This window comes from Tachyglossus aculeatus, chromosome 10 (genome assembly GCF_015852505.1).
Source record: "Tachyglossus aculeatus isolate mTacAcu1 chromosome 10, mTacAcu1.pri, whole genome shotgun sequence".
NCBI classification, from domain to species: domain Eukaryota; kingdom Metazoa; phylum Chordata; class Mammalia; order Monotremata; family Tachyglossidae; genus Tachyglossus; species Tachyglossus aculeatus.
In genome coordinates, this window is record NC_052075.1 from 11,420,140 (window position 1) to 11,444,901 (window position 24,762).

General features: G+C 42.8%; 1 protein-coding gene across 2 annotated transcripts in view; it reads left to right on the top strand.

Moving 5' to 3' along the window:
* Positions 1 to 24,762, top strand: part of TBC1D19 (TBC1 domain family member 19) — a 71,881-nt gene that overhangs the window by 26,930 nt on the left and 20,189 nt on the right. For both annotated transcript variants that reach the window (XM_038753167.1, XM_038753168.1), the window contains 4 exons: positions 9,375 to 9,449; positions 10,528 to 10,590; positions 18,473 to 18,557; positions 22,224 to 22,268. In XM_038753167.1, the coding sequence (XP_038609095.1) occupies positions 9,375 to 9,449; positions 10,528 to 10,590; positions 18,473 to 18,557; positions 22,224 to 22,268 (268 nt within the window). The remainder of the gene's footprint in view (positions 1 to 9,374; positions 9,450 to 10,527; positions 10,591 to 18,472; positions 18,558 to 22,223; positions 22,269 to 24,762) is intronic.

Consider the following 24,762-nt stretch of genomic DNA (forward strand, 5'->3'; position numbering starts at 1 on the left):
ACCAGAATCCACATGTGGCTAAATGAATCTCTGATGTGGAGCCTACATCCATGGGGAATGCTCCATGCAGAGAAATCTGGTGTTTTTGGAGCCATAATAGCAGCTATCTCCAGGAACCCTGTTAGGTGGAATTCATAACTGACTCTCCTAATTAATCCACTCCCCACCCTTGTGTCCTCTAGCCTTGTCACATTATTCCTCGATTGAATGAATTCCTCAGCCTCCCTTAGGATTCTGAATAAATAGGAGCCCTGTTGAATTGATAAAGCAGTTTCAGGAAAAACTATTTGGCTACAACGTTGTTATCAAGAGCTTCCCACTATTGTTTACCAAAACACAGTGAAGGAGTTTGAGTGGCTGCCAAGGGAAGGTAAATGGCCTTCTTTTGCTTTTTCAGCCAGTTTGTCAATAGATAGGGAACAGCAAATACAAACACATTAGTAACAACTAACACACTAACAAATGGGGATGTGTCTACCAATTCTATTGTATTGTACTTTCCCAAGCACTTAGTACCCACTTAGTACAGTATTCCTTACATAGTTAGTGCTCAATAAATAGCATTGATTGATTGATGAATAAGATCAAATCAGGTGTCCTCATCCTCCTTTATTCCCTTCCCTTCTTTAATAGTTTCAAGCAGAAAGACTCTTAAATTAATCCTGAACTGGGCCCAAGGATGCAATCTCACCACAACAGTTGCTTCTGTGGCCTCAAACAAATTACTCCATCAATGAGATTTATTGAGCACTGACCTTGTGCTGAGTACTGTAGTAAAAGCTCAACAGGAGTTATTCTGATTTGAACCAGTTGTGACCAAAGGAATTTGTTGCTAATCCTTGTTTCTTTTGCTTGAAAGCAAGGCTGCTTCGGTTTGTGTTAAGAAATATATTGCTTCACAGATTTTTTTTTTAAACAAGTGTAGGCTAGGGCTTAGCCTTACTTTCTGACCCTGTATGAAATATCCTTTATCCTTCAAGAAACTCTGACCGTCCTGCAAAGAAGAGTTTTGAATTTGGGCAAAATAAGGGCAACAATGGCAAAGGCTTTTTGAATGAAAATAACCACTGTCTCTGTTTTTCTGGTCTAAAATATGTGGAGTCATTTAATAAAGTCAGCCAAAAATGATTGACTCCCTTGTGGGGGGAATAATGATGGTGCCCTATAATAATCCACAGTATTTATGATTATAATTCATTATTATAATGTCTGTTTAGAGTGGCATATCTTTGTCAAATATCCTTTTTCATTCAAAATCTATCACATTGACTTTATGCAATTAGCAAAAAGCTGAATCTCCTACAAGATTCACTGATCATGTTTCAGAGGAATGTGAAAAATTTGTGACTTGATTGGATTTTTAAAATTTATAAAGCAATTATATTTTGCTAAGCATTAGATTCCTCTTGCACAGTGATTGAGGCATCCATTTCTTCTCTGAAATAGAAGAAACAAGACCAGAAGAAAATGTCTATCATCAACCCTGCTGGCAGTGATTTGATAGGCAACTTAAACTATTTTTAAATTAGGTAATCTAAAGGTTGGGGCTCCTTGTTTTATTTTATGCCATGGGTAAAAACTAAAGTCACATTTCCATTCTTGTGAACATGATTCTTTTTGAGACTGTTCATCTGGGTGTTACTGTAGGCTCGTGTTTGGAAAGTAATAATAATAATAATGGCATTTATTAAGTGCTTACTATGTGCAAAGCACCATTCTAAGCACTGGGGGGATTACAAGGTGATCAGGTTGTCCCACGGGGGGCTCACAGTCTTAATCCCCATTTTACAGATGAGGTAACTGAGGCACAGAGAAGTTAAGTGACTTGCCCAAAGTCACACAGCTGACAAGTGGTGGGGCCGGGATTTGAACCCATGACCTCTGACTCCAAAGCCCGTGCTCTTTCCACTGAGCCATGCTGCTTCTCTAAGTATTGTTTTAGAAAGAGTTTATGCATCTAATTGTAGCCACTGACTAATAGTTCTAGGACAGGTGGTACATTCAGAAGCAAACCCAGATAATAACCTTTGAAACTTTCAGAAACTCGGATGTGATCGTTGGCTGTTAAGCAGAGAGCTTCCTTCAAGACTGAACTCCTTGTGGGCAGGGAACATGTCTGACAACACTTTGTACAAGCTCCTAGTATAGTGCTTGGCACACAGAAAACACTCAAATAAATGTCATTGGTTGAGTCCATGTTGAGTGTGAAAATAGCCAGACGTTCAGTTATCTTTCCTGCTTATATAAAATGTATAGGAAAAGTTAAATAAGATTCTTTCCTTTTTGATTCCTTTCTTGAAACGCCAAGGTAAATGCTAGTTTGCATCATCAAAAGTCTATTACCTAGTGGAAGGTGTGGCAGACTGATAGTTTGCTAATTAAGGGGAACCAGGAATCTGCCTAAGTCACTGTGGTCAACCCCTGGGCCCGTCGGCCAACCGTGGCCTACGGTCTTGCTCATTCATGGGAGTCAGAAGGACCTGGGTTCTAATCCCGGTGCTGTCACTTGCCCGCTGTGTGACTTTGGTCATCTCACTTCACTTCTCTGCGCCTGTTACCTCGTTTCTCAAATGGGGATTAATACTGTGAGGTACCATGTCAGACATGGATTGGGTCCTACTTGTTTGGCTTGCATCTTCCCCAGCACTTAGTACAGGGCCTGGAACATACTAGGCATTAAACAAATACCACCTCCCCCCCCAAAAAATGGCAACTCTGGAAGCTCCCCTCCTCCTCACCCCTGAGAGCATGTCCATAGCATCATTGCCAGGACAGACACAGCTCAGTCCCCTTAGTCCTCTGGTGATTTGACTCTTCAATGAACTGCTCCTTGATTAAATGAATTCAACCCTTCTCGGGTACCACCTTGTAAGTGCCTGGAAGAGTTGAATTCATCTGACTGGTAAATGCTCTATTGCTTCTTTCCCCTTCCCTAGTGATGCTCTTTAACAGGAAACTTTGGTTATAATGAAATGTGCCTACTAGAAGCTGCACTTTGTACTAAATATGTTGCCAATTTGTACTTCCCAAGCGCTTAGTACAGTGCTCTGCACATAGTAAGCGCTCAATAAATACGATTGATGATGATGATGATAAATATTGAATCCTAAAATTCTGGGTTCATTTTATTTGGTTTTAAGTAGATCATTGCATTTTGTAGACTCTCAAGGTGATGTATTTTTACAGTAACATGTGGCGAAAAGTTTTGACAGTTTTATTGTAGCTTTGCTTTCCTTATTTCCCCTGCAACTCATTTTCATTAAGTACACTATATGGAAAAATTACACTGTGAACTACGAAAGTACTCTCTGCCTTTTATTGTTAAGAGCAGACTTTGTAAAAGCCCCATTACAATTTATACCTAATGTATAAGACGTGATGGGACTCTCAGCGCTCATTTCAAAGATGGATTTGTTTACAGTAGCATACTGCCCCCAGATTAGAATTTTAATGATTTGCTTTTTATTAAAATATTTATTAGCTTTCTAGCACTGGTCTTGCAGGGCAGCTTTTATTATTAATTTAAAACCAAAGAAGCATTGCAAATGCAATTATAAACAAATTGTTGCTTAGAATAGCAATTAAAGTGAAATTGTGTGCCTATAATTGGATGCCATATAAAATGATGAAAATTCATTCATTTAATCGTATTTATTTAGCGCTTACTGTGTAGAGAGCACTGTTCTAAGCACTTGGAAAGTACAATTCAGCAAGACATGTTTGCCCTATACTTGCGGGAAAACGTTCAAGTTTGTTTCACTGCCACCATAACCCAGAACATACAGAAGTACAACAGAGGAAAATTTTCTATTTTTAGTGACATGACTAAATGGTTAATTATTTGGAAATGTCTATAATAATAATAATAATAATGGTATTTGTTAAGCACTTACTATGTGCCAAGCACTGTTCTCAGCACTGGGGTTGATATAAGGTTATTAGGTTGTCCCACGTGGGGCTCACAGTCTTAGTCCCCATTTTACAGATGAGGTAACTGAGGCACAGAGAAGTTAAGTGACTTGCCCAAAGTCACACAGCTGACAAGTGGCAGAGCCAGAACTCGAACCCACAATCTCTGACTCCCAAACCTATGCTCTTTCCACTAAGACATGCTATGAGGATGGTCCTTCCATGGATTCATTTTTTTCCTCTGAGATTCAGATAGGTGATGAAAAAAAGCAAGTATCTTAAATATCATTGAAGAAAGAAAACCAGAAGTGCAACACATATTCAGTTCCGTTTCTCGGCCTGAATAGCGTCTTCATTGAGATGGGAAAAATACTCCTCGTGTAATGGGGCTTAATATTAAAGATTGTTGTGACTCTGGTGAAAAGTCTAGTTCACATATTTATGACTTCTACAAATCTTCCTTGTGCTTAGAAGAAAAATGGAAAGTTTTAGAAAACCTCATAATTTACAATCCAGTTTTTGGACAGCCAGGGAGAACAATTAAAATGATTTCAAACACATGTTAAACATGTTTCATATAAACATGTGAATGTACACTTGAATTTTCACATTCCAGAAAGTATTTTAGCAGCATTTAATATTTTTCATAATTCATATTTGATGGCTAAAATTTATGTTTCATTTAACTGAAGTAGTGCATGAAATCTGATTCTTTGGATTTTTTTCATTAGTGAATATTTCAAACATACATTTTGTCTTCAGATTTGATCCAGCAGAGAGAGAGTGTCTGTGTGTGTGTGTGTGTGTGTGTGTGTGTGTGTGTGTGAGAGAGAGAGAGAGAGAGAGAGAGAGAGAGAGAGAGAGATGTAGTTACTATTTAAAAATTCTCTTTATCGTCTTATGCTCATGGTGTGCAGGGATTCTAAAATCCCTGAACCACATCAGTAGTCCGCAGTCATCTTACCCATCATTATTCATCCTGAATTTTCTTGGATCACTCTCCTTGAAAATTTGGTTTTGACAGATTGGGTTTATGGGTACTACCAACTTCCATACCTTGTTGAGACTGAAGAAGAAATTTTCTTAAATTGACCCTTTCAATCTCCAGCACACACTCTCGTCTGTTAACCCGTGCCCAGCTGCCAGTTGACAATGTGGTGATGTGATAGTGGCCACACCTCTCTCCTGGGAGCGAGCCCCTCAACCAAAAGGCTTCTAGGGGCCCAATTTCTGATCCATGGCAACAGGACAGGAGCGATTACCCTGGAGATCTCTCCCTCCTTCCTTCCCTGCCCGGTTCCGATTAGCGGAAGCCTTTTCCAGCCAGCCCCCATACAGTAGTACGCTCCTCCTGAAGACTTTTAGTCTGTAGTCATATAGACTTTTTAAATATGATTGATTGATTAACTGTAAGCTCCTTGAGAAGCAGCTTAGCCTAGTGGAAAGAGCCTTGGCCTGCAAGTCGGAGGACAGGGACTTCTAATCCTGGCTCTGCCATGTACTTGCTGTGTGACCTTGGGCAAGTCACGTAACGTCTCCGTGCTTCAGTTCCCTCATCTGCAAAAATAGAGATTCAATACCTATCTCCCTTCTACTTGGCCTGTGAGTCCCAAGTGGTCTTGTTTTCCAATGCTTGGAGCAGCGTTTGGCACAAAGAAAGTACTTGACAAATACCACAATTATTATTACTCTGAGCAGAGAACGTGTCTACCAACTCTGCTATAGTTTATTCTCCCGAACGCTTAGTACGGTGCTCTGCTCGCAGTAAGTGCTCAATAAATAGGATCGACTGATAGTAACAAACCACCAAACCCGGGGATGGAACCAGATGGAGCTCAGGGGGGCTGATAGCCAGGGCCTTACTCCTGGAACCATAACTGGGACCTTTCAGTCCTGACTGGCCAAATACAGCCCAAAAATCTTCCATCAGGCAGAGAAACCCCTCCAGTGGACCACTTTTTTTAAATAGTATTTGTGTGCTTAATATGTGCCAGGCATTGTCCTAAGTGCTGCAGTAGATATAAGCTAATAATAATAATGATGATGATGGCATTTATTAAGCACTTACTATGTGCAAAGCACTGTTCTAAGTGCTGGGGAGTTACAGGGAGATCAGGTTGTTCCATGGGGGGCTCACAGTCTTAATCCCCATTTTACAGATGAGGGAGCTGAGGCCCAGAGAAGTGCTTGCCCCAAGTCACACAGCCGACAATTGGCAGAGCTGGGATTTGAACCCATGACCTCTGACTCCAAAGCCCAGACTCTTCCCACTGAGCCACGCTGCTTGAACACTCTCCGTGTCACACGTGGGGCTCACAGTCTTAATCCCAATTTTACAGATGAGATAAACTGAGGCACAGAGATGTAAAGTGACTTGCCCAAGGTCACATAGCAGACAAGTTGTAGAACCCTTCTAACTCCCAGGCACCATGTTCTATCCACTAGTCCACTCTGCTTCTTGGTTAATGCAATCAATTTTGGGAGGTTTGTGCAATTTTATGAGGAAAAAAATATAGATAGGGAATTTGGTCATCTTTTTGAATTTCCAGCCTATTTGCTACAAGCATAGAAATGGCCGCTTTAATTGCATTGAGCATTGGAAGTGCCAGGTGGATAAACTGTGATAAACACGTTCACTCAGCCCCATTTGTAAAATAATAGTGAGAACTGTGGTATTTGCTAAGCACTTATTGTATGCATTGCACTGTACTAAGTAGTTGGACAGCCGGGATAATTGGGTTGAATATGTCCCTGTCACATTTGGGACTCACAGTCTAAGGAGGAGGAGGAACAGGTATTGAATCCCCATTTTGCAGATGAGGAAACTGAGCCACAGAGAAGGTAAGTGACTTGTCCAAGGTCACACAGCAGGCAAGTAGTAGAGTGGGATTAGAAAAGAATATTGGTCTGTGCTGACCGAACCAGTGTATTTAACTGAATATAAGAGATGATGGTCTGGAAGAAAGTTTCCTTGGAAAATTAAATGTTGGCCTATTCCTGTCATGGATCTCTGACCCAACCAAATAAACTAATGTGGGAATTCCATATTCCAGACCAAGTTTGTGCCTTGGAGCTGACCACAGAGTTACTGCACCATCAGCAGTCAGTGGTTTATAAACTGTCATTCTGTTCCATCTTTTGCTCAGTTCTCAACAACCCCCAGTCTCAAGCCTTTTGTTTTTATCAAATTGCCTTTTCTTTCTGTCTGCATCCTGAGTGGCTTTTCTTAGTCGTATTTAATTTTCTACTTAGTCTGGATAGGAGATTGAATTTACTTCTTTGTTGTTTATTGCCCTCAAGAGAGTTTGTGCATTTCTTCGTTTCAGTTATCAATTGTCCTCATATTCATTAATTTTCCTAATACTCTTCCAGCAAATTTCTCATGAAGAGGGGATGCTTTTTCCTTTTCACTCTTGTATATTTATACTTCAGCCACCTGTATAAAATTCAGATGGGAATTCTAGGAGCCAGGAATTTTTTTAGTTTTTTGTGCCTTAAAGAATGATCTTTTTAGGGATGCATACATATCCCAACACACTTTTAAAAGTGTGTGTGAGGAGGTAGAAAGGCTTTGGACATTGTAGTGAACTCATTGTTATCTTAGGAGAGATAAAAGAAACAAAAATAAGTGACAAAAGGGGAACAGATGTTTTTCATGGAGGTTCCAAAAGACACCTTCTTGTCCTTATCCAACATGGTGGGGAGAACAGGTTATTATTATTATTGTCATTGTTATTTTTATTGTTGTTATCATATTAAGCACTTACTATGAGTTGAGCAATGTTCGAAGTGCTGGGGTAGATACAAGTTAATCAGGTCGGGCACAATTCCCCGTTCCTGTTCTATTTAGGGCTCACAGTCTAAGTAGGAGGGAAAACCAGTTAATGCCCATTTAATAGTTGAGGAAACTGAGGCCCAGAAAAGTTAAATGGCTTGCCCAAGGTCACTGAGCAGGCAAGTGGCAGAGCTAGGATTAGAATCCACGTCCTTGGACCCCCAGGTCCGTTCTCTTTCCATTAGGCCACACTGCTCCTCTTATTCCCATGTTATATATAAGGAAACTCAGGTATAGAGAGGTTAAGTGACTTGCACAAATTCTCACAGCAGGCCAGTGGCCGACCCGAGACCAGAACTCAGGTCCCTGTCCCATCTTCTTTCCACTAGGTCACACTGCCGCCCATCTGTGCAGTGTTTTTCTGAGGTTTATAGATGGTGGTTAACAATAAATATTTTTTTAATTTGTGGAGTTATAAGTAGGGTCAAGCCAAAAATGTTGAATTCCCCCAAAATTGTAATTTGTAGTTCACTTCACAGCCCTTCCAAATTGAAGTTTTTAAAGGGATTTCAGTAATCTCTTCCTTGCCATACCAACATTTTAAAATGTTTTATATGTGGTATGTAGAATGATTTTTAAAGTGGCATTTCATTTGAAAATGATTTGGTGGGGGATGTCTTCATTTCCCTGTTAAAGTAAGAGCAAAATGAATAGGTAGAAGCAGCGCTGCCTAGTGAATAGAGCATGGGGGGTGGTCAGACTCCGCCACTCATCTGCTGTGTGACAAGCAAGCTTGGGCAAGTCACTTCTCTCTGCCTCAGTTCCCTCATCTGTAAAATGGGGATCAAGACTATGAGTCCCATGTGGGGCATGGACTGTGTCCTACCTGATTAGTTAGTGCCTACACCGGTACTTAGCACAGTGCCTAGCACATAGTAAGAGCTAAACAAATACAGTAAAAACAATAGAAGATGGCTTTTCAATTATTCCATATTTGCTTTCTTTTCCTATTCATTCATTCAATCATTCAATCATATTTATTGAGCGCTCGCTGTGTGCAGAGCACTGTACTAAGCGCTTGGGAAGTACAAGTTGGCCACATGTAGAGACGGTCCCTACCTGGGGATGTTGGGCATCAGGGTCTTGCTTTTCTCATAGAAGAGCCGGAGGTCTTGGGGGCTGCTGGCCTGGAAGGGGGCCTTTCCTATTCTAAATCAAAGCTTTAGCTTGTTTGTCAGCATTTCAAAAATCTTAATATTTTATTTTGAAAAATCCTTCTGTCAGTTCTTTAATTCAATGTGCTTTTGGCACATCTTAGAGCAAACCTGCTTGTTCGGCATCTTGGCAGCAATGGAAATTAATTTTTAATTATAGTCTTTTAGCCAGGTTTTTGTTCTTAAAGAAATCACCCTAAGGAAGTAACGCCAGGAAAATGCTGGAGAAATAAACGAAACTATAATTAGTTAAAAGATAGTAGAATGAGCAGGGGAAATCCTCTCTCATTATGGAACATACAGCTTTAAATATAGCTTTTATGGTGTGTTGGAAGAGGTGTGTGCTAATTTGTTCATTCTCAGACTTCATAAATTGTAAAAGTCTGTAATTTTACAATCAGAATAGTTGCTAAGACTAGACTCGCATTTTCAAATGTAATCTTTCCAATTCAAAAATGGTACTTCTTTTGTTTTAGGACATTTTATATTATGAGCAACTCAAGTCCAATGTGATTCAACATGACCTTCTGGTAGATAGCTTAATTTATAAGGTAAGTAGCTTGTTTAAATGGAGGATATTTATTTGTGCTTCATTTATCACCCTTTTATGTTCTTGGGCAACCTCAAGGTCCATGGCACTAAGACAGATGTTAGGGAGAGTATTTGCCAGTCATGTTGTTTTGGAAAATGGTAGCACTCCCCAAATTCTAATGGCTTACCCCATCAGTCAGTCAGTCAATTGTATTTTTATTGAGCACAGTAAGCGCTCAATAAATACAGCTGAATAAATGAATGAATTGAGCGCCTACTGTGTGCAGAACAGTGTACTAAGCACAGGGGAAAGTACAGTATAACAATATAACAGACACATTCTCTGCCCACAACAAACCCAGAATCAGAAAGCCAAACCGCTGTATCTTCCATATTGGGCCCGAGTGAGAATTGCTGTCTGCTGGGCTTGCGGTCTCATTTGGAAATTTATTTTCCAATATTTTGGATTATCTAAATTATCTCCAATAATTTATGGAGAATAATGTATTCTGAGACTGAAAGATTTGAGACTTGCCGCGAGTAAAGATGTTTATGCAGCCCTAAGCAAATGAACATCCAAAACGTCCTCTGAAAGCACTGTAAAGTGCTCTAATTACTCAAGTATGTAATATGATAAGGCAGAGGAGAAACCAGCTCTATGAAGGACTGTATATGAGGAAACATTATGTCCTCCTAGGTGAGAATTGTTTGGTTCTCAACTCTGGTGAGATTGCATCAGAATTCTACATTACCTCTAAGGCTTTTAAAGTTCAGAAAAACATAGGTAAATTTAAAAATAATCATGGTTTATAGAAATGAAAGAACTGCCAGGTGGAAGAATTCCGGAACCCAACTGCATATTTGGACGTCTTTGTATGTAAAGGTAATTCTACTAAATAATATGTAGTAGTAATGAAATGTAATCCATCCACAAACTGAACTTGCAAAGGAAATATCAAGGTAGTTGAAATCTCAACACCAAAAATATTTTCCAAACATAATGCCCACAGTAAGTACTAGAAAAATGTCACAAGTACTATGTTTTAATAGTGAAAATATCACTACTGTTTTTTAACTACTTTATTTCTACATTTCTAGGATGTTAAGCTGACAGCCAGCAATGATGATTACTATTTTGTCTTTGAAGATTATTTATACCAGGTAAGTGTATACCTGGTGGAAAGAGGAGATAATATGGATTTCTTCACTTAATTGCACTCCATGACTAAATGGGTCTGTAGCACGAGAGACATTTTTGGTAAAGCAGGCCTTTAGAACGGCCATTCATTAGGCTTTTTATTGGACAGGCCAGATTCATTCAATCGTATTTATTGAGTGCTTACTGTGTGCAGAGCACTGTACTAAGCGCTTGGGAAGTAGAAGATTTCAGTGAGTCTGACCCGTCGGTACAGATTCAGCACCATGTATTCCTGATAACTCTTTTGTACACCCCCAATTGCTTAACACGGTCCACTGCAGACAGTAGCTGCTCAGTAAATACTATGATTGAATAATTGCCCCAGTTGGATAATTGCCCCAGAGAAGCAGTGTGGCTCAGTGGAATGAGCACGGGCTTTGGAGTCAGAGGTCATGGGTTCAAATCCTGGCCCCGCCACTTGTCAGCGGTGTGACTTTGGGCATGTCACTTAGCTTCTCTCTGCCTCAGTTACCTCATCTGTAAAATGGGGATGAAGACTGTGAGCCCCACGTGGGACAACCTGATCACCTTGTAACCTCCCCAGTGCTTAGAACAGTGCTTGGCACATAGTAAGTGCTTAATAAATGCCATTATTATTATTATTATTATCATTAACTACCTTGTCATGGAGGCAGCGGTCAGTGCTTGTACTCTCCACTTCAGATGTATTTAATCAATACTATAATAATAATAATGGCATTTATTAAGCACTTTCTATGTGCAAAGCACTGTTCTAAGCACTGGGGAGGTTACAGGGTGATTAGGTTGTACCACGTGGGGCTCACAGTCTTAATCCCCATTTTACAGATGAGGGAACTGAGGCCCAGAGAAGTTGTGACTTGCCCAAAGTCACACAGCTGACAATTGGCAGAGCCGGGATTCGAACCCATGACCTCTGACTCCAAAGTCCGGGCACTTTCCACTGAGATATGCTGCTTCTATGCTACTATCACACCTATCATAGAATCTAGTGACACAGGAGCCACTGGATTGGCCCTGTCCCCATACCTTCGTCTCCCAAGACCCATCCACCCTCATCCTTGTGTATATATCTACAATTCTATTGATCTATTTTGATGCTATCGATGCCTGTCTACTTGTTTTGTTGTCTGTCTCCCCCTTCTAGACCGTGAGCCCGTTGTTGGGTAGGGATTGTCTCTATCCGTTGCCGAATTGTACTTTCCAAGCGCTTAGTACAGTGCTCTGCACACAGTAAGCGCTCAGCAAATGTGATTGAATGAATGAATGAACGAATAATTGACACAGCACGAGCCGCCTTCCTGGATATTAAGTGTCCAAGCTCTCCCCACTTCAGGCTCCCGCCTCTGACTGTCATGGCTCGGGTCAAGGCAGCAGCTCTGGGACAAGGGTGGGAATCTGAGACACATCCCCTCTCCCCTTTCCCTTCTCTGCCCACCCCGGGAACAGGATTTAGGTTCAGCGGATTTCCACGAACATTAGGTGGAATTTCATCGAGCCCTACAGCATTGTGGGTGTATCACGCTTGACATCTGTCTGTTACTTCTGGTCACTAAAGGGACAGTTTCACTCCACAAGCCCATCAGATTGCAGAATCGATTCTTTTATCAGTGATCATGTGAAATGTTCCCACATTGGAATAAAATTATTTTTTGCCCCTTGGAAATGAATCATTTGGAAGAACACAAGCTCCAAGCGAAAGAGTTCTTGACTATTTATTTTGTCTTTTAAGACAGAACTGGTAGGTAGATGGAAAAATAATTTTAAGAGGTAAGGCAGTATTGAGCTGAATGTCAAGGCTCAGTCGTAGAATTTGTTATCCCTGAAAGTGTGTCTTGGAGAAGGAGCATTTCCGTTTGAACATGTGCAGTTGAAGAGGATTGGGTAATAGTCCAATGCCTTAAACGGTTTAAAGCACCATCATTACTGTTTGATTACCCTCAGATCTTTTTTATCGTTACTGACAAACTGTCATTTTATCCTAAATGGGAAACGAACCAATTGACACGGACTATCTTAGATTACTGGTTTTTTCCTTATTAAGTGGGAGCAGATTCTACATACAGATTTACTAATTTGTATTTGATTGCAGTGTCAACAGAAATGTCATGGAGGAAATGCAGAATCCACACAGCAATTTTTACTTGATTAGATGTAAATTAGTCCCAGCTGTTAGGATGGGCTTTTTTTTTTTTAAAAATGATAGTAGATGAAGCCAAATGAGTATCTTTGAGGAAGGTACAGATATGAGTGTTTCCAAGATCCGATGCCATGGTGCAGGATCACTGAAAAGTTTAACAGTTAAAAAATTAACCTAGAAACAGTTTCTAAATCAATTAAGGGGATGGTTTCTCTAGTGAAGCCATCTTCATAACAACTCAGGAAAAGACAAAAGTCCCTTAAGATAAATTCAGATATGAAGGTTCAGTTCATATTTGATTTAACTTAAGGAAATTTTGAACCTTGGAGGTTATAAAAGTCTTGAACTGCCTTGCTTATTTCATCGTATTCCTATCATTTTATATATGAAATTGAAACCACTTATCTCAGAAAGGAGTTCTCCAGTCTGCTAATCTGTCAGTGGTGTGAAAAGATGATTCTTGTTCTTTTTTAAGTCATAATTGGGAATGAAAATTAAGGAAGTGGTTTCCTTAGTTATACCCTAGGCAAAATGCATCAGCTTTGTCATAGTTGAAATGTATGTAGGGCGCTCATCCCCACTCCCTAGTAGGTGGTTGCGGAAAGATCTCATTTGAGATCTTCGTTGTATTGAGTGGAATTGAAAAACTGTGGTGTCTTTCTAAAGGCCGGGCAGAGTTAAATGCATGTCAAGCTGTTGTTTTGCACTCCGGTCAGTTTTTCCCTCAGCCATGACGTTAGAACCATAGAGATTGCTCTTGGAGGATTACTGTCCTGGGAGCCCACTGTTGGGTAGGGACTGTCTCTATATGTTGCCAATTTGTACTTCCCAAGCGCTTAGTACAGTGCTCTGCACATAGTGAGCGCTCAATAAATACGATTGATGATGATGATGATGATGACCAGAGGTTCCGCACTGTGGGGAGAAAGAGAGAGAGATTGAGATCATACCTTTAGTCTCTTTTAAATGAATCCTTTTTAATGGGGATTAAAGTGTTGTAGAGTGAGCCAGGAGCCATGCTCGTGTTTTCTTCCTAAATGCTAATCCACGTCTTCCTTGGTTTGGAGTCAATATCACTTTCATGTTTGACTAAAAATATACAAACTGCCATACTACGCTGATCAACCGATCAGTGGTATTGATTGAGTGGTTACTGTGTGCCGAGCAGTCATATTTACTGAGCGCTTTCTGCGTTCAGGGCACTGTACTAAGCGCTTGAGAGACTACAATACTACCATTTAATGGACAAATTCCCTGCTCACATTGAGCTTACAGTCTAGAGGGGGAGACGGACATTAATATAAATATATAAAATTACAGATATGTACATAACTGTACTAGGAGAGTTCCGTACAATAGAGTTAGTAGACATGTTCCCTGCCCTCAGGGACTTTACAGTGGGTTAGCCCAGTGTTCTAACTCTGATGATGGCTCTAAAGACTCTTGTACATATCTATTCTATTTATTTTATTTTGTTAATATGTTTGGTTTTGTTCTCTGTCTCCCCCTTCTAGACTGTGAGCCCACTGTTGGGTAAGGACCATCTCTGTATGTTGCCAGCTTGTACTTCCCAAGCGCTTAGTACAGTGCTCTGCACACAGTAAGCGCTCAATAAATACGATTGATTGATTGATTGATTGGAGGGACAGAATAAGCGTCATCCTCCTCAACCTCCCTCCTCCACATCAGCTTCCCTAACACAGAGCCTTGATCCTTTATGAACCTTCTAAATGTTCTTGCTTCTGTCTGTAAGCGTTCCATTAATAATTCATTTCATAATGATTACCATAAATGTATTTATGTCCTTCTTGAATGTATGTTCTGCCTGGGCAGGATCCTTTGGTAATGAATTCCATGTTTGTTGGTTGATTTATAGTCATGAGACTAGCTGTCTAAGAAGGTAACCAACAAACAGTCCAAAGGGGTTCTTTAAGGTAGCCACTGTCGGAGACAGAATATGAGGATGGATGGGCCATTAGCCCGCCCCATCAACGGCTCTGTTTTTGTGTTTAATATGATTGCCATTACTGTGAAGTGGTGTTTCCTTTGGTTTGTCTTGAACTTTCTTTCTTTAAGCCTCACATTTGGTGTGTCCTTCCCCTTCCCTAGTCCCCACCCGCCGCAAATTTGGCAAACAGTAATCTTGTGTTTGTCCTGCTCACAACATTCATGGTTTTGGGGGGGCCTCAGTCATGTTCCCTCTCAGTTTTTGTCTCTTCAGACTGAAGAGGTGTAACCTTTTCAGGACAGTCAGTTGTCCTCTAAAGTAGAGGTGGTGTTCTTGAATAACCCTGCATTAGAGAAAACTTTATTGGCCACCCCCTGTGACCAATGCTTTATACCCAGGGCATGGCGATTTCTTCGTACACCATGTCACCTTCTGCCCAGACAGACTTGCATTGTCAGAAGCACCACTCCAAGTTCTTCTGTTATGTTCTAGACAAAGACACATGGCTGAGCAGGGTTGACTGTACATTCTGTTACAGAGGAATTGGCCTTTGATGAAATCTTTTCTCCTAGCACTGTACTGTCATAGTAACGACTCTCTTTCTGAAAACCGGGCCCCTCTTTTTAGAAAAGAACACACCATCTTTACTCTTTAGGTTTGTTTACAATTCTTATGCCTCACTGTGCATGTGCTGGCTTTTACCATCGCCTATATCTACTGAGAACAGGGTGAATAGCTAACGTGTTTGGCAGTTTAGAGTAACTTGTAATTTCCCCTGTAATAATATTTAAAGAATTTGTTTACGATAAGCCGTTCATCTTCTCCGATGTTTATTCTTGAGAAATAGTTTCATACATAACAGAATTAAGCCTCGTGACCCAAAGCCATTCGTAGGTTCAGAAGGCAGGTAATAAGTATTTGGCAAATGTACTTTCAGACTTGCTGAAGTGACTGTTTGAGTCAGAAACAGAGAGCCTCATTCCCTTCTCTCAAGCACTGTCCTTTCTATTCAGACGAGATACCACTGATGGTGCAGTGCACCTAGAGTTATGCTTTTAGCTAAAAATCCCCATGCTGAACTAACAGTCCTGGCCACCTTTGCCCACACAAAGACTGTTCCCTCAGTCAGTCAGCCACTCAATCACTGGTATTTATTGAGTGCTTCCTGTATGCAGAGCACTGTACTAAGCACTTGGGAGAGTACAGCGCAACAGGGCCGGGCTATCTATCACATTTGTTGTTGGCAATACGTGGTGCTATTTTCGCTTGTCTCCTTGCCCCGTGATCCTTACGAAGTTTCTGCTCGAACACCCACCTTGTAAAGTTTCGGAAACTGAAAAAAAGCATGAGGGAAAAACACATTTTTTTCATCGTAGAATTGGTGCCGTGCAGTTCTGCTGCATTAATAGCACTGCCTGTCTTCCCAGCAAACTTCTTTACTGCCCTTCAGAAGGGCTTTTAGAGGTAAAGAAAACCACTGCTTCGAATGACCTCTCCTTCACCAAAGGGCGATTTTCACTTAGTAAATAATAATAATAATGATGGTATTTGTTAAGCGCTTACTATGTGCAAAGCACTGTTCTAAGCGCTGGATGATAATCAAAAAGAATTACTCCAGCTTGCTTGCGGGAATTAGTGCCCTTCTTCATCACAGTCCCCACTCCCCGCCCCACCACCCCAAAATTCAAGAAACGTATAGTAAAGCCATAATGATCTCAGATTAGAATACAGCCTGTTCTCCTGTCTTGACAGTCCTCTTGCTGAAGAAAACTCGTGGTATAATGTGTGCTTCATCAATATACATTTCTTCTCACACTGCACTGGGGGTCTATCCAGACCGCTTTGTATTTTTTTTGTTTGTTTGTTTTGTTTTTTTAAAAGTGGTATTTGTATTTATTAGTGGCAAACATTGTTCTAAGCGATGGAGTAGGTACAAGTTAGGTTGGACGCAGTTCCTGTCCCACATGGGGCTCGCAGTCTAAGTAGGAGGAAGAACAGGTATCTCCATTTTACAGTTGAGGAAACTGAGGCACAGAGAAGTTAAGTGACTTGCCCAGGGCCACACAGCAAGCAGTTTGCAGAGCCGTAATTAGAACCCAGGATCTTCTAACTCCCAGGCCCGCGGTCTCTCCACTAGGCTACAGTGCTTCTCCAACACTGTTTGTTGTTGGAAGAATGTCCCCTAATACTGAAAAAGCCACACAGTTTGGAAGATATGAGTTAGAACATAATGGGAAAAAAAGTATTAAGGAATGGCTTTCACTTGTCTCCTGTGTGATTGGACAAGTCACTCCTCTGTGCCTCAGTTACCTCATCTGTAAAATGGGGATTACGATTGTGAGCCCCATGTGGGACATGGCTTATGTCCAACCTGATTAAGTTGCATCTACCCCAGCACCTAATAGGGTGCCTGGCACTTAATAAGTGCATAACAAATACCATAAAAAAAGTGGTAAATGCAGCCTATCCAGATAGACCTAGGCCAGGTTTAAGGTAGATGGTAATAATAATAATAATAATAATAATAATAATGATATTTGTTAAGTGCTTACTACGTGCCAAGCACTGTTCTAAGCACTGAGGTAGATACAAGGTTATCATGTTGTCCCTGTGCCTTGTTCTCGCCTGTCCCGCCGTCGACCCCCGGCCCACGTCCTCCCCCTGGCCTGGAATGCCCTCCCTCCGCACATCCGCCAAGCTAGCTCTTGTCCTCCCTTCAAAGCCCTACTGAGAGCTCACCTCCTCCAGGAGGCCTTCCCACACTGAGTCCCCTTTTTCCTCTCCTCCTCCCCATCCCCCCTGCCCTACCTCCTTCCCCTCCCCACAGCACCTGTATATATGTTTGTACAGATTTATTACTCTATTTATTTTACTTGTACATGTTTACTATTTATTTTGTCAGTGATGTGCTTCTAGCTTTACTTCTATTTATTCTGATGACTTGACCCCTGTCCACATGTTTTGTTTTGCTGTCTGTCTCCCCCTTGTAGACTGTGAGCCCGTTGTTGGGTAAGGACCGTCTGTATATGTCGCCAACTTGTACTTCCCAAGCGCTTAGCACACAGTCTGCACACAGTAAGCGCTCAATAAATACGATTGAATGAACGAATGAATGAAAGTGACTTGCCCAAAGTCACACAGCTGACAAGTGGCAGAGGCAGGATTCGAACCCACGATCTCTAGCTCCCAAGCCCATGCTCTTTCCACAAAGCCACGCCGCTTCTCAGGCGGTGACTTCTGTGGTTGAAATGCCTCCTATTCCAGGCCCGCCCGTCTTTCCTAGTAGTGTAGATCTGTCGACCGAAAGGACCTTTTGCGGGGGTGGGGGGGGGGGTCTCCCGAGTTTCGAAAATGATCAGCCCACGTAGATCCCGTGTCCGTGCAGACCCCCACGGCCGGCTCTCCTCCCATCCCGGAGCGGGTTTCCAAAGACGGGACCGCCAGCCTGTAATTGGGAGGAGGTTTTGCCACTCAACCCTGAGCTGGCCCGCACAGGCGGCTTTCTCGCAGGGGGCCGAGAGGGAGGGATGTTCCCATTTCCATCTGCCTCCTCCACAACAGGCTTTTCTTAATGTACGACAAGTATGGGAGTGCAGGGGTCCAGGAGAGGGCAGTGCCTGCATTGCACACCGCAGGGCCGCTCTACCTAAATTGCATTACGAGCTCTCGCTCGTGTCCCTTAAACCCCATTTTCAGCCCAGTAAGAGTGAATGAAGTCGATGGGCAGCCTGTTTAATGTTTGCCCTTGCAATGAACTACCGTTTCCTGTGCCACGCAGGTGTTACTCTGTTTCTCCCGGGACACATCCGTTTTGGATCATTTTGCTTACAACAGCGCTTCCCCACCCAAATCGTACATAAAAGGTAAGAAATGATCTAATGAAGCGGGTTGTACTCTCATTAAATGCTTCTCATTCTCATTAGAGAAGCAGCGTGGCTCAGTGGAAAGAGCCTGGGCTTTGGAGTCAGAAGTCATGGGTTCAAATCCCGGCTCCGCCACTCGTCAGCTGTGTGACTTGGGGCAAGTCACTTAGCTTCTCTGGGCCTCAGTTACCTCATCTGTAAAATGGGGATTAACACTGTGAGCCCCACGGGGGACAACCTGATCACCTTGTAAATTCCCCAGCGCTTAGAACAGTGCTCTGCACATAGTAAGCGCTTAATAAATGCCATTATTATTATTATTATTATTATTATTATTAAGAGTGCGGTTTTTAAAAGTCTTTCTTCTGCTGATATTTGGACACCACTGGGGTTTGGCTGGAAAATTCTGCTTTGGGGAAAGGGTTTATGAAATCTGGATTTCACAGGGCTAGCATGTTTATTTTGGTGATAGGCTGGAAGAGTGGTTCTGTAATCTGAATTGGCTTTCTCAAACTTAAACTCCGAAGTCCTAATGGAACCACAGCGCTCACCAGCGAAGTAGAATTCATTCTTCTAAAGAGCAAAATTCTTAGGCCCATTCAGAGTGTCGCGCATGCCGCTTTAGATGCGAGAGCAGATTTATCGGCTCTGGAATTGTTCGATACGTGAAATGTAAATCCCAATCCATGGATTGCCAATATTTCTGAAATGTTTAAGAGTTAAAAGTACACAGTTCACTTTATGCTTTCATCATCAAAGAGTAAGAGTCGGAAGCCGGTGAATGAGTTGCTTGAACTCACTCTTCAGAGGAGCAGTCCAAGAAATCAATTTCTTGGATTCCAAGTTCTCCAAGGCCTCTGTCTGAGCCAATTTTCATGGGGTGAGGAGCAGTGATGGCCCCCGTGGCCAAATAACGATGAGGCCCCCAGGGACGAGGGTGGTGGTACTATTCACCGTCTGGACAGTGAGGAGCCACAGTGTCTTTCTCTGAGTACTAGCAAGAGCCCTTCATGTTCCTTTCCCGCATTCCCCCTTCCCTGACCCGTAAAGATAGGCAGCAGAAGGGAACCAAGGCAAGAGGGAGCCAGGGGGTGCCAGAATTGGCTTTCTTGAAACGCCACCGCAATTCTCAAGTCTTAAACCATGGTTCCACGGAGGGCCAGTGGGTTGATATCGCCACTTGTCCTGTCAGCCAGGGTACCAGAGTTCCCTGATGGGCTTGTGGCTACAGTTCTCAGCACGCACTGTAGTGGGGACTGCCATGTCTGCCACTGGTGCTGCCCCTTCCGTAATCCGACTGGCTCGCCTGAGCTTCCCTAGGCCCAAGGAAAGCCAGAGGTATTTATTTCCCGACTTCTGAGGTACGGTCCAAGCCCCCACTGAGCCCAGACTGAGGAGCACGACCTGGGCTCTGGGCCTCCCTGGCAGCTGGGTGACCCGACAGTTATGGAAGTGCCCTGAAAGGGGTGGGATGAGAAGCCGTAACATGACCACGGAGGCTGAGGCCATGGGCCAGAGCCCGGGAAGTGGCTATTTCAAGCTGCAAAGCTAATGATAAATCACTTCTACATGATAGAGCTGCCTGTCTCCCTCTGAGAGGCATTTCACTTCGAAGATCCTTTGGTCTGCCATGTCATGAGGGATGGGGTGGGAGGGGGAGTCATCTGTTATTTCCACAGCTGCTTCATGGTTTGCTTCCAAACTGGGCCTACCTCTTGCTGCACGATGGGCCAGTGCGTAGAGAGACCGAATCACCAGGCAGCCTGTTCCGTAGGTCCTTCTATCGGGGCAGGTCAGGAAATAGTGCAGTTCTGAATTTCCAGCCAGAGTAACTAGATCAGTCTCCTACTGGAGAATATAAACTAATATTGCCTTTGAAATGGAGAACTCGTCTTAAAACTAGTGCAGCCCGGTCAGAAAGGCATCGCAGTGCCCTCTGCTTTTTAAATTCATTTTAATACTGCTTTTATAGTAGGTGTGTGTTCCTAATGGGAGACTGTCGATACATGGCAGGGAATGTCTCTGTTTATTGTTGTACTGTACTTTCCCAAGGGCTCAGGACAGTGCTGTACACACAGTAAGCACTCAATAAGTATGATTGATCGAATGATACATGTCCCCAAGTGTGTCCCGAAAGAAACTGGACAATCCCGTCTATTTCCACCACCAGAAAGCAAACACAGCTCTCCTGTAACATGGGGGTCGTACCCCTTCTGACACCCGCGGTGAGAGAAACTGAAAGTCCATGTACCTAGGTCGGAACCATCCACAGGAGCAGAAATCTTTCTTCCGCTATCAATCAATCATTGTATTTATTGTTTACTGTAGGCAGAGCACTATACTAAGTGCGTGGGAGAGTACAGTACAACAGAGATGGTAGACACGATCCTTGCCCACCAGAAGCTCGCTTCTCCTCCAGATAGGAGTGCCTTGTCGAAAGAATAACAATTAATAATTTTGATTTTTGTTAAGCACTTACAGTTCTAAGCACTGAGGTAGATACGAGTTAATCAGTTCAGACACAGTCCCTGTCCTATATGGGACTCACATTCTAAGTAGGAGGGGGAACAGGCATTGACTCCCCATTTAACAGATGAGGAAACTGAGGCCCAGAGAAACGAAGTGACTTGCCCAAGTTCTCACAGCAGGCAAGTGGTGGAGTGGGATTAGAACCCATATCCTCTGACTCCCATGTCTGGGCTCTTTCCACTAGGCCACAGTGCTCCTCAGTGTTCCCTCATTCCCCAACAGGATTCAATTCAAGACAGAATGAAAGCGCAGGTTGTGGAAGAACTAATAACAATAATAATGGTAATAATTATGGTATTTGCTAAGTGCTTACTATGTGCCAGGCACTGTACTAAGCCTTGGGTTGGATACAAGCAAATTGGGTTGGACACAGTCCCTGTCCCATGTGGGGCTAACAGACTCAATCTCCATTTTACAGAATCACTCATTCATTCAGTCGTATTTATTGAGCGCTTACTGTGTGCAGAACTTACAGATTCACGCAGCTCAGTGGAAAGAGCACAGGCTTTGGATTCGGAGGTCATGGGTTCAAATCCCGGCTCTGCCAATTGTCAGCTGTGTGACTTTGGGCAAGTCACTTCACTTCTCTGTGCCTCAGTTACCTCATCTGTAAAATGGGGATTGACTGTGAGCCTCACGTGGGACAATCTGATCACCTTGTAACCTCCCCAGTGCTTGGAACAGTGCTTTACACATAGTAAGCACTTAATAAATGCCATTACTATTATTATTCATTCATTCAATTGTATTTTTGAGCGCTTACTGTGTGCAGAGCACTGAGGTGACTGAGGCAGGGAGAAGTGAAGTGACTTGCCCAGGGTCACCCAGCAGACGAGTGGCAGAGCCGGGAGTAGGACCCATGACCTTCTAAAAAAACCCGTGCTCTTTCCACTACGCCACGGGGCTTCTCCAAGCGTGTCTCGGTAACCTAAGATTCATTTTGAAATGAGCCACATCAGAGGAACTGGTGTCTCCGGATCGTCAGTAAAAAGATTTACCATTTAAAGCTATTTTGAGGCCACTTTATTGAAGATGGCCCTTAAATATAGTCATTTAAAAAATTCCATTTCCTAGTAATGACTTTAAAAGGATAAATTGAATTTAGTCCTACTGCAAGCTTTGTGTTTTCTTTCCTAGGAAAACTTGGAATGGAAGAGTATGCTGTCTTTTATCCACCGAATGGTAAGAGTTGTATTGTTGCTTCCTCTAGTGGGAGATAGAAGAATGATAGTTCTTCACAATGGGAACGTGAGCCCCCTCTCACCCCCTGGTTTGTCATCTTCAGTTTGGCCAGAGCTGGGTTGTTTTATTTATTTAATCGTATTTATTGAGCGCTTACTGTGTGCAGAGCACTGTACTAAGCTCTTGTGAAGCACAAATCAGCAACAGGTCCCTACCCAACAATGGGCTCACAGTCTAGAAGGGGGAGACAGACAACAAACCAAAATAAGTAGACAGGTGTCAATACCATCCGAATACATATATACACATCATTAATAAAATAAATAGAATAACGAATATGTACAAATATACACCAGTGCTGTGGAGAGGGGAAGGGGGTAGGGCAGAGGGAGGGTGATGGAGAAGGAGAGGAAAAGGGAGGGCTCAATCAATCAATCAATCGTATTTATTGAGCGCTTACTGTGTGCAGAGCACTGTACTAAGCGCTTGGGAAGTCCAAGTTGGCAACATATAGAGACGGTCCCTACCTAACAGTGGGCTCACAGTCTAGAAGGGGGAGAGAGAGAACAAAACAAAACATATTAACAAAGGCTCAGTCTGGGAAGGCCTTCTGGAGGAGTTGAGCCCTCAGAAGGGAGGGAGAGAGCCAAGTTTGGCGGTTGTCTGGTGGGAGGGCATTCTAGAAGTTCATTCATTCATTCAGTGTATTTATTGAGCGCTTACTGTGTGCAGAGCACTTTACTAAGCGCTTGGGAAGTACAAGTTGGCAACATATAGGGACCATCCCTATCCAACAGCGGGCTCATAGTCCAGAAGTTCCACATAGACCCGGAGTTCTGTGATGAGGCAGTTGTTGGGGACTAGGATAAGGCTGGATTTCACTGTTTAAATCCATGCCGCTTCTGAATTTCCCCAGCGGTAACAGTGCCTGAGCCATTTCCACTTCCGTATTTCTCCAGTAGCAGAGAGCCACAATCCATCCGACTTCCTCTTCTGCCCCCAGCCCCCAAGAGTGCCGACTCTAACACCTAATGGTTAGGTGGAAATGTGGAAATGGCATGTTCCCCTTGGGATGGAATGGACCTCTCCCAAATCCCAGAGGAAAACTCTTTGGGTGACAGTGCGTCAAAACATTATGCAGACTTATCCTGAAGGGTTAGGAGGGGAGAAAGCTCCTGCATTGGGTGAGCGGGGAGCGTGTCCCAGGAATGCTCAGTCTGGGCTGGTGACCCCAGAGCAGGTGGCTGGAGTCTGATGGCCACCTGGTTTCCCTGGGGGAACAGGGGCAGGCCTGTTTCACTCTCCAGATCTCACTTTGGGGATTGATGTATCCCAAAGGATACAACTCATTTTATTTTTTTATTCACATGATCTCATTCCAGTGTTACTTACATTGATCTCATTGATCACCATCTTCCTCACCGTCATCACCACTAACAGGCAGCATTCATCTGCTTGTTTTCCATTTTATTGCTTTCATTTTGCATCCTTTTTACATCCACACTTACTCTTTCACCAGCTATCCATTAGGTCATTTATGCCTGCTTGCTTTTCCTCATTAGATTGTTAAGTTCCTCAGGGGAAGGGATCAGGCCTCTTGCTACTCCTGGATGTTCCCAAGAGTTTAGTATAGTGCTCTGTATCCGGAAAGTGCTCAGGAGAGTCTGATAATGATGCTGTATATCCAAAGGCAAAGGCAAACTCGTAGCGACCAGGCTTTCTGCTATTGAGTGTTGATCCCATCTAAACTGTAAGCTCATTGTGGGAAGGGAATGTGTCTGTTCTATTAATAATAATAATAGTGATAGCATTTATTAAGCACTTACTATCTGCAAAGCACTGTTCTAAGCGCTGGGGAGGTTACAAGGTGATCAGGTTGTCCCACGGGGGCTCAAAGTCTTAATCCCCATTTTATTATTATTGTTATTATCGTATTTATTGAGTGTTTACTGTGTGCAGAGCACTGTACTAAGCGCTTGGGAAGTACAAGTCGGCAACATATAGAGACGGTCCCTACCCAACAACGGGCACACAGTCTAGAAGGGGGAGATAGACAACAAAATAAAACATGGAGACAGGTGTCAAAATCGTCAGAATAAATAGAATTATAGCTATAAGCCATAGCTATCTACCCCAGCACATAGTAAGAGTTTAACAAATACCATCATTATTATTATTATTCTCTGTGCCTCAGCTACCTCATCTGTAAAATGGGGAGTAATCAATCAATCAATCGTATTTATTGAGCGCTTACTGTGTGCAGAGCACTGTACTAAGCGCTTGGGAAGCGCCTTACAGATGAGGTAACTGAGGCCCAGAGAAGTTAAGTGACTTACCCAAAGTCACACAGCTGGCTGTTGGCAGAGCCGGGATTTGAACCCATGACCTCTGACTCCAAAGCCCGGGCTCTTTCCACTGAGCCATGCTGCTTCTCTAATGTCTTCTATTATGTTGTCCTCTCCCAAGTGCTCAGTACAGTGCTCTGCAAACAGTA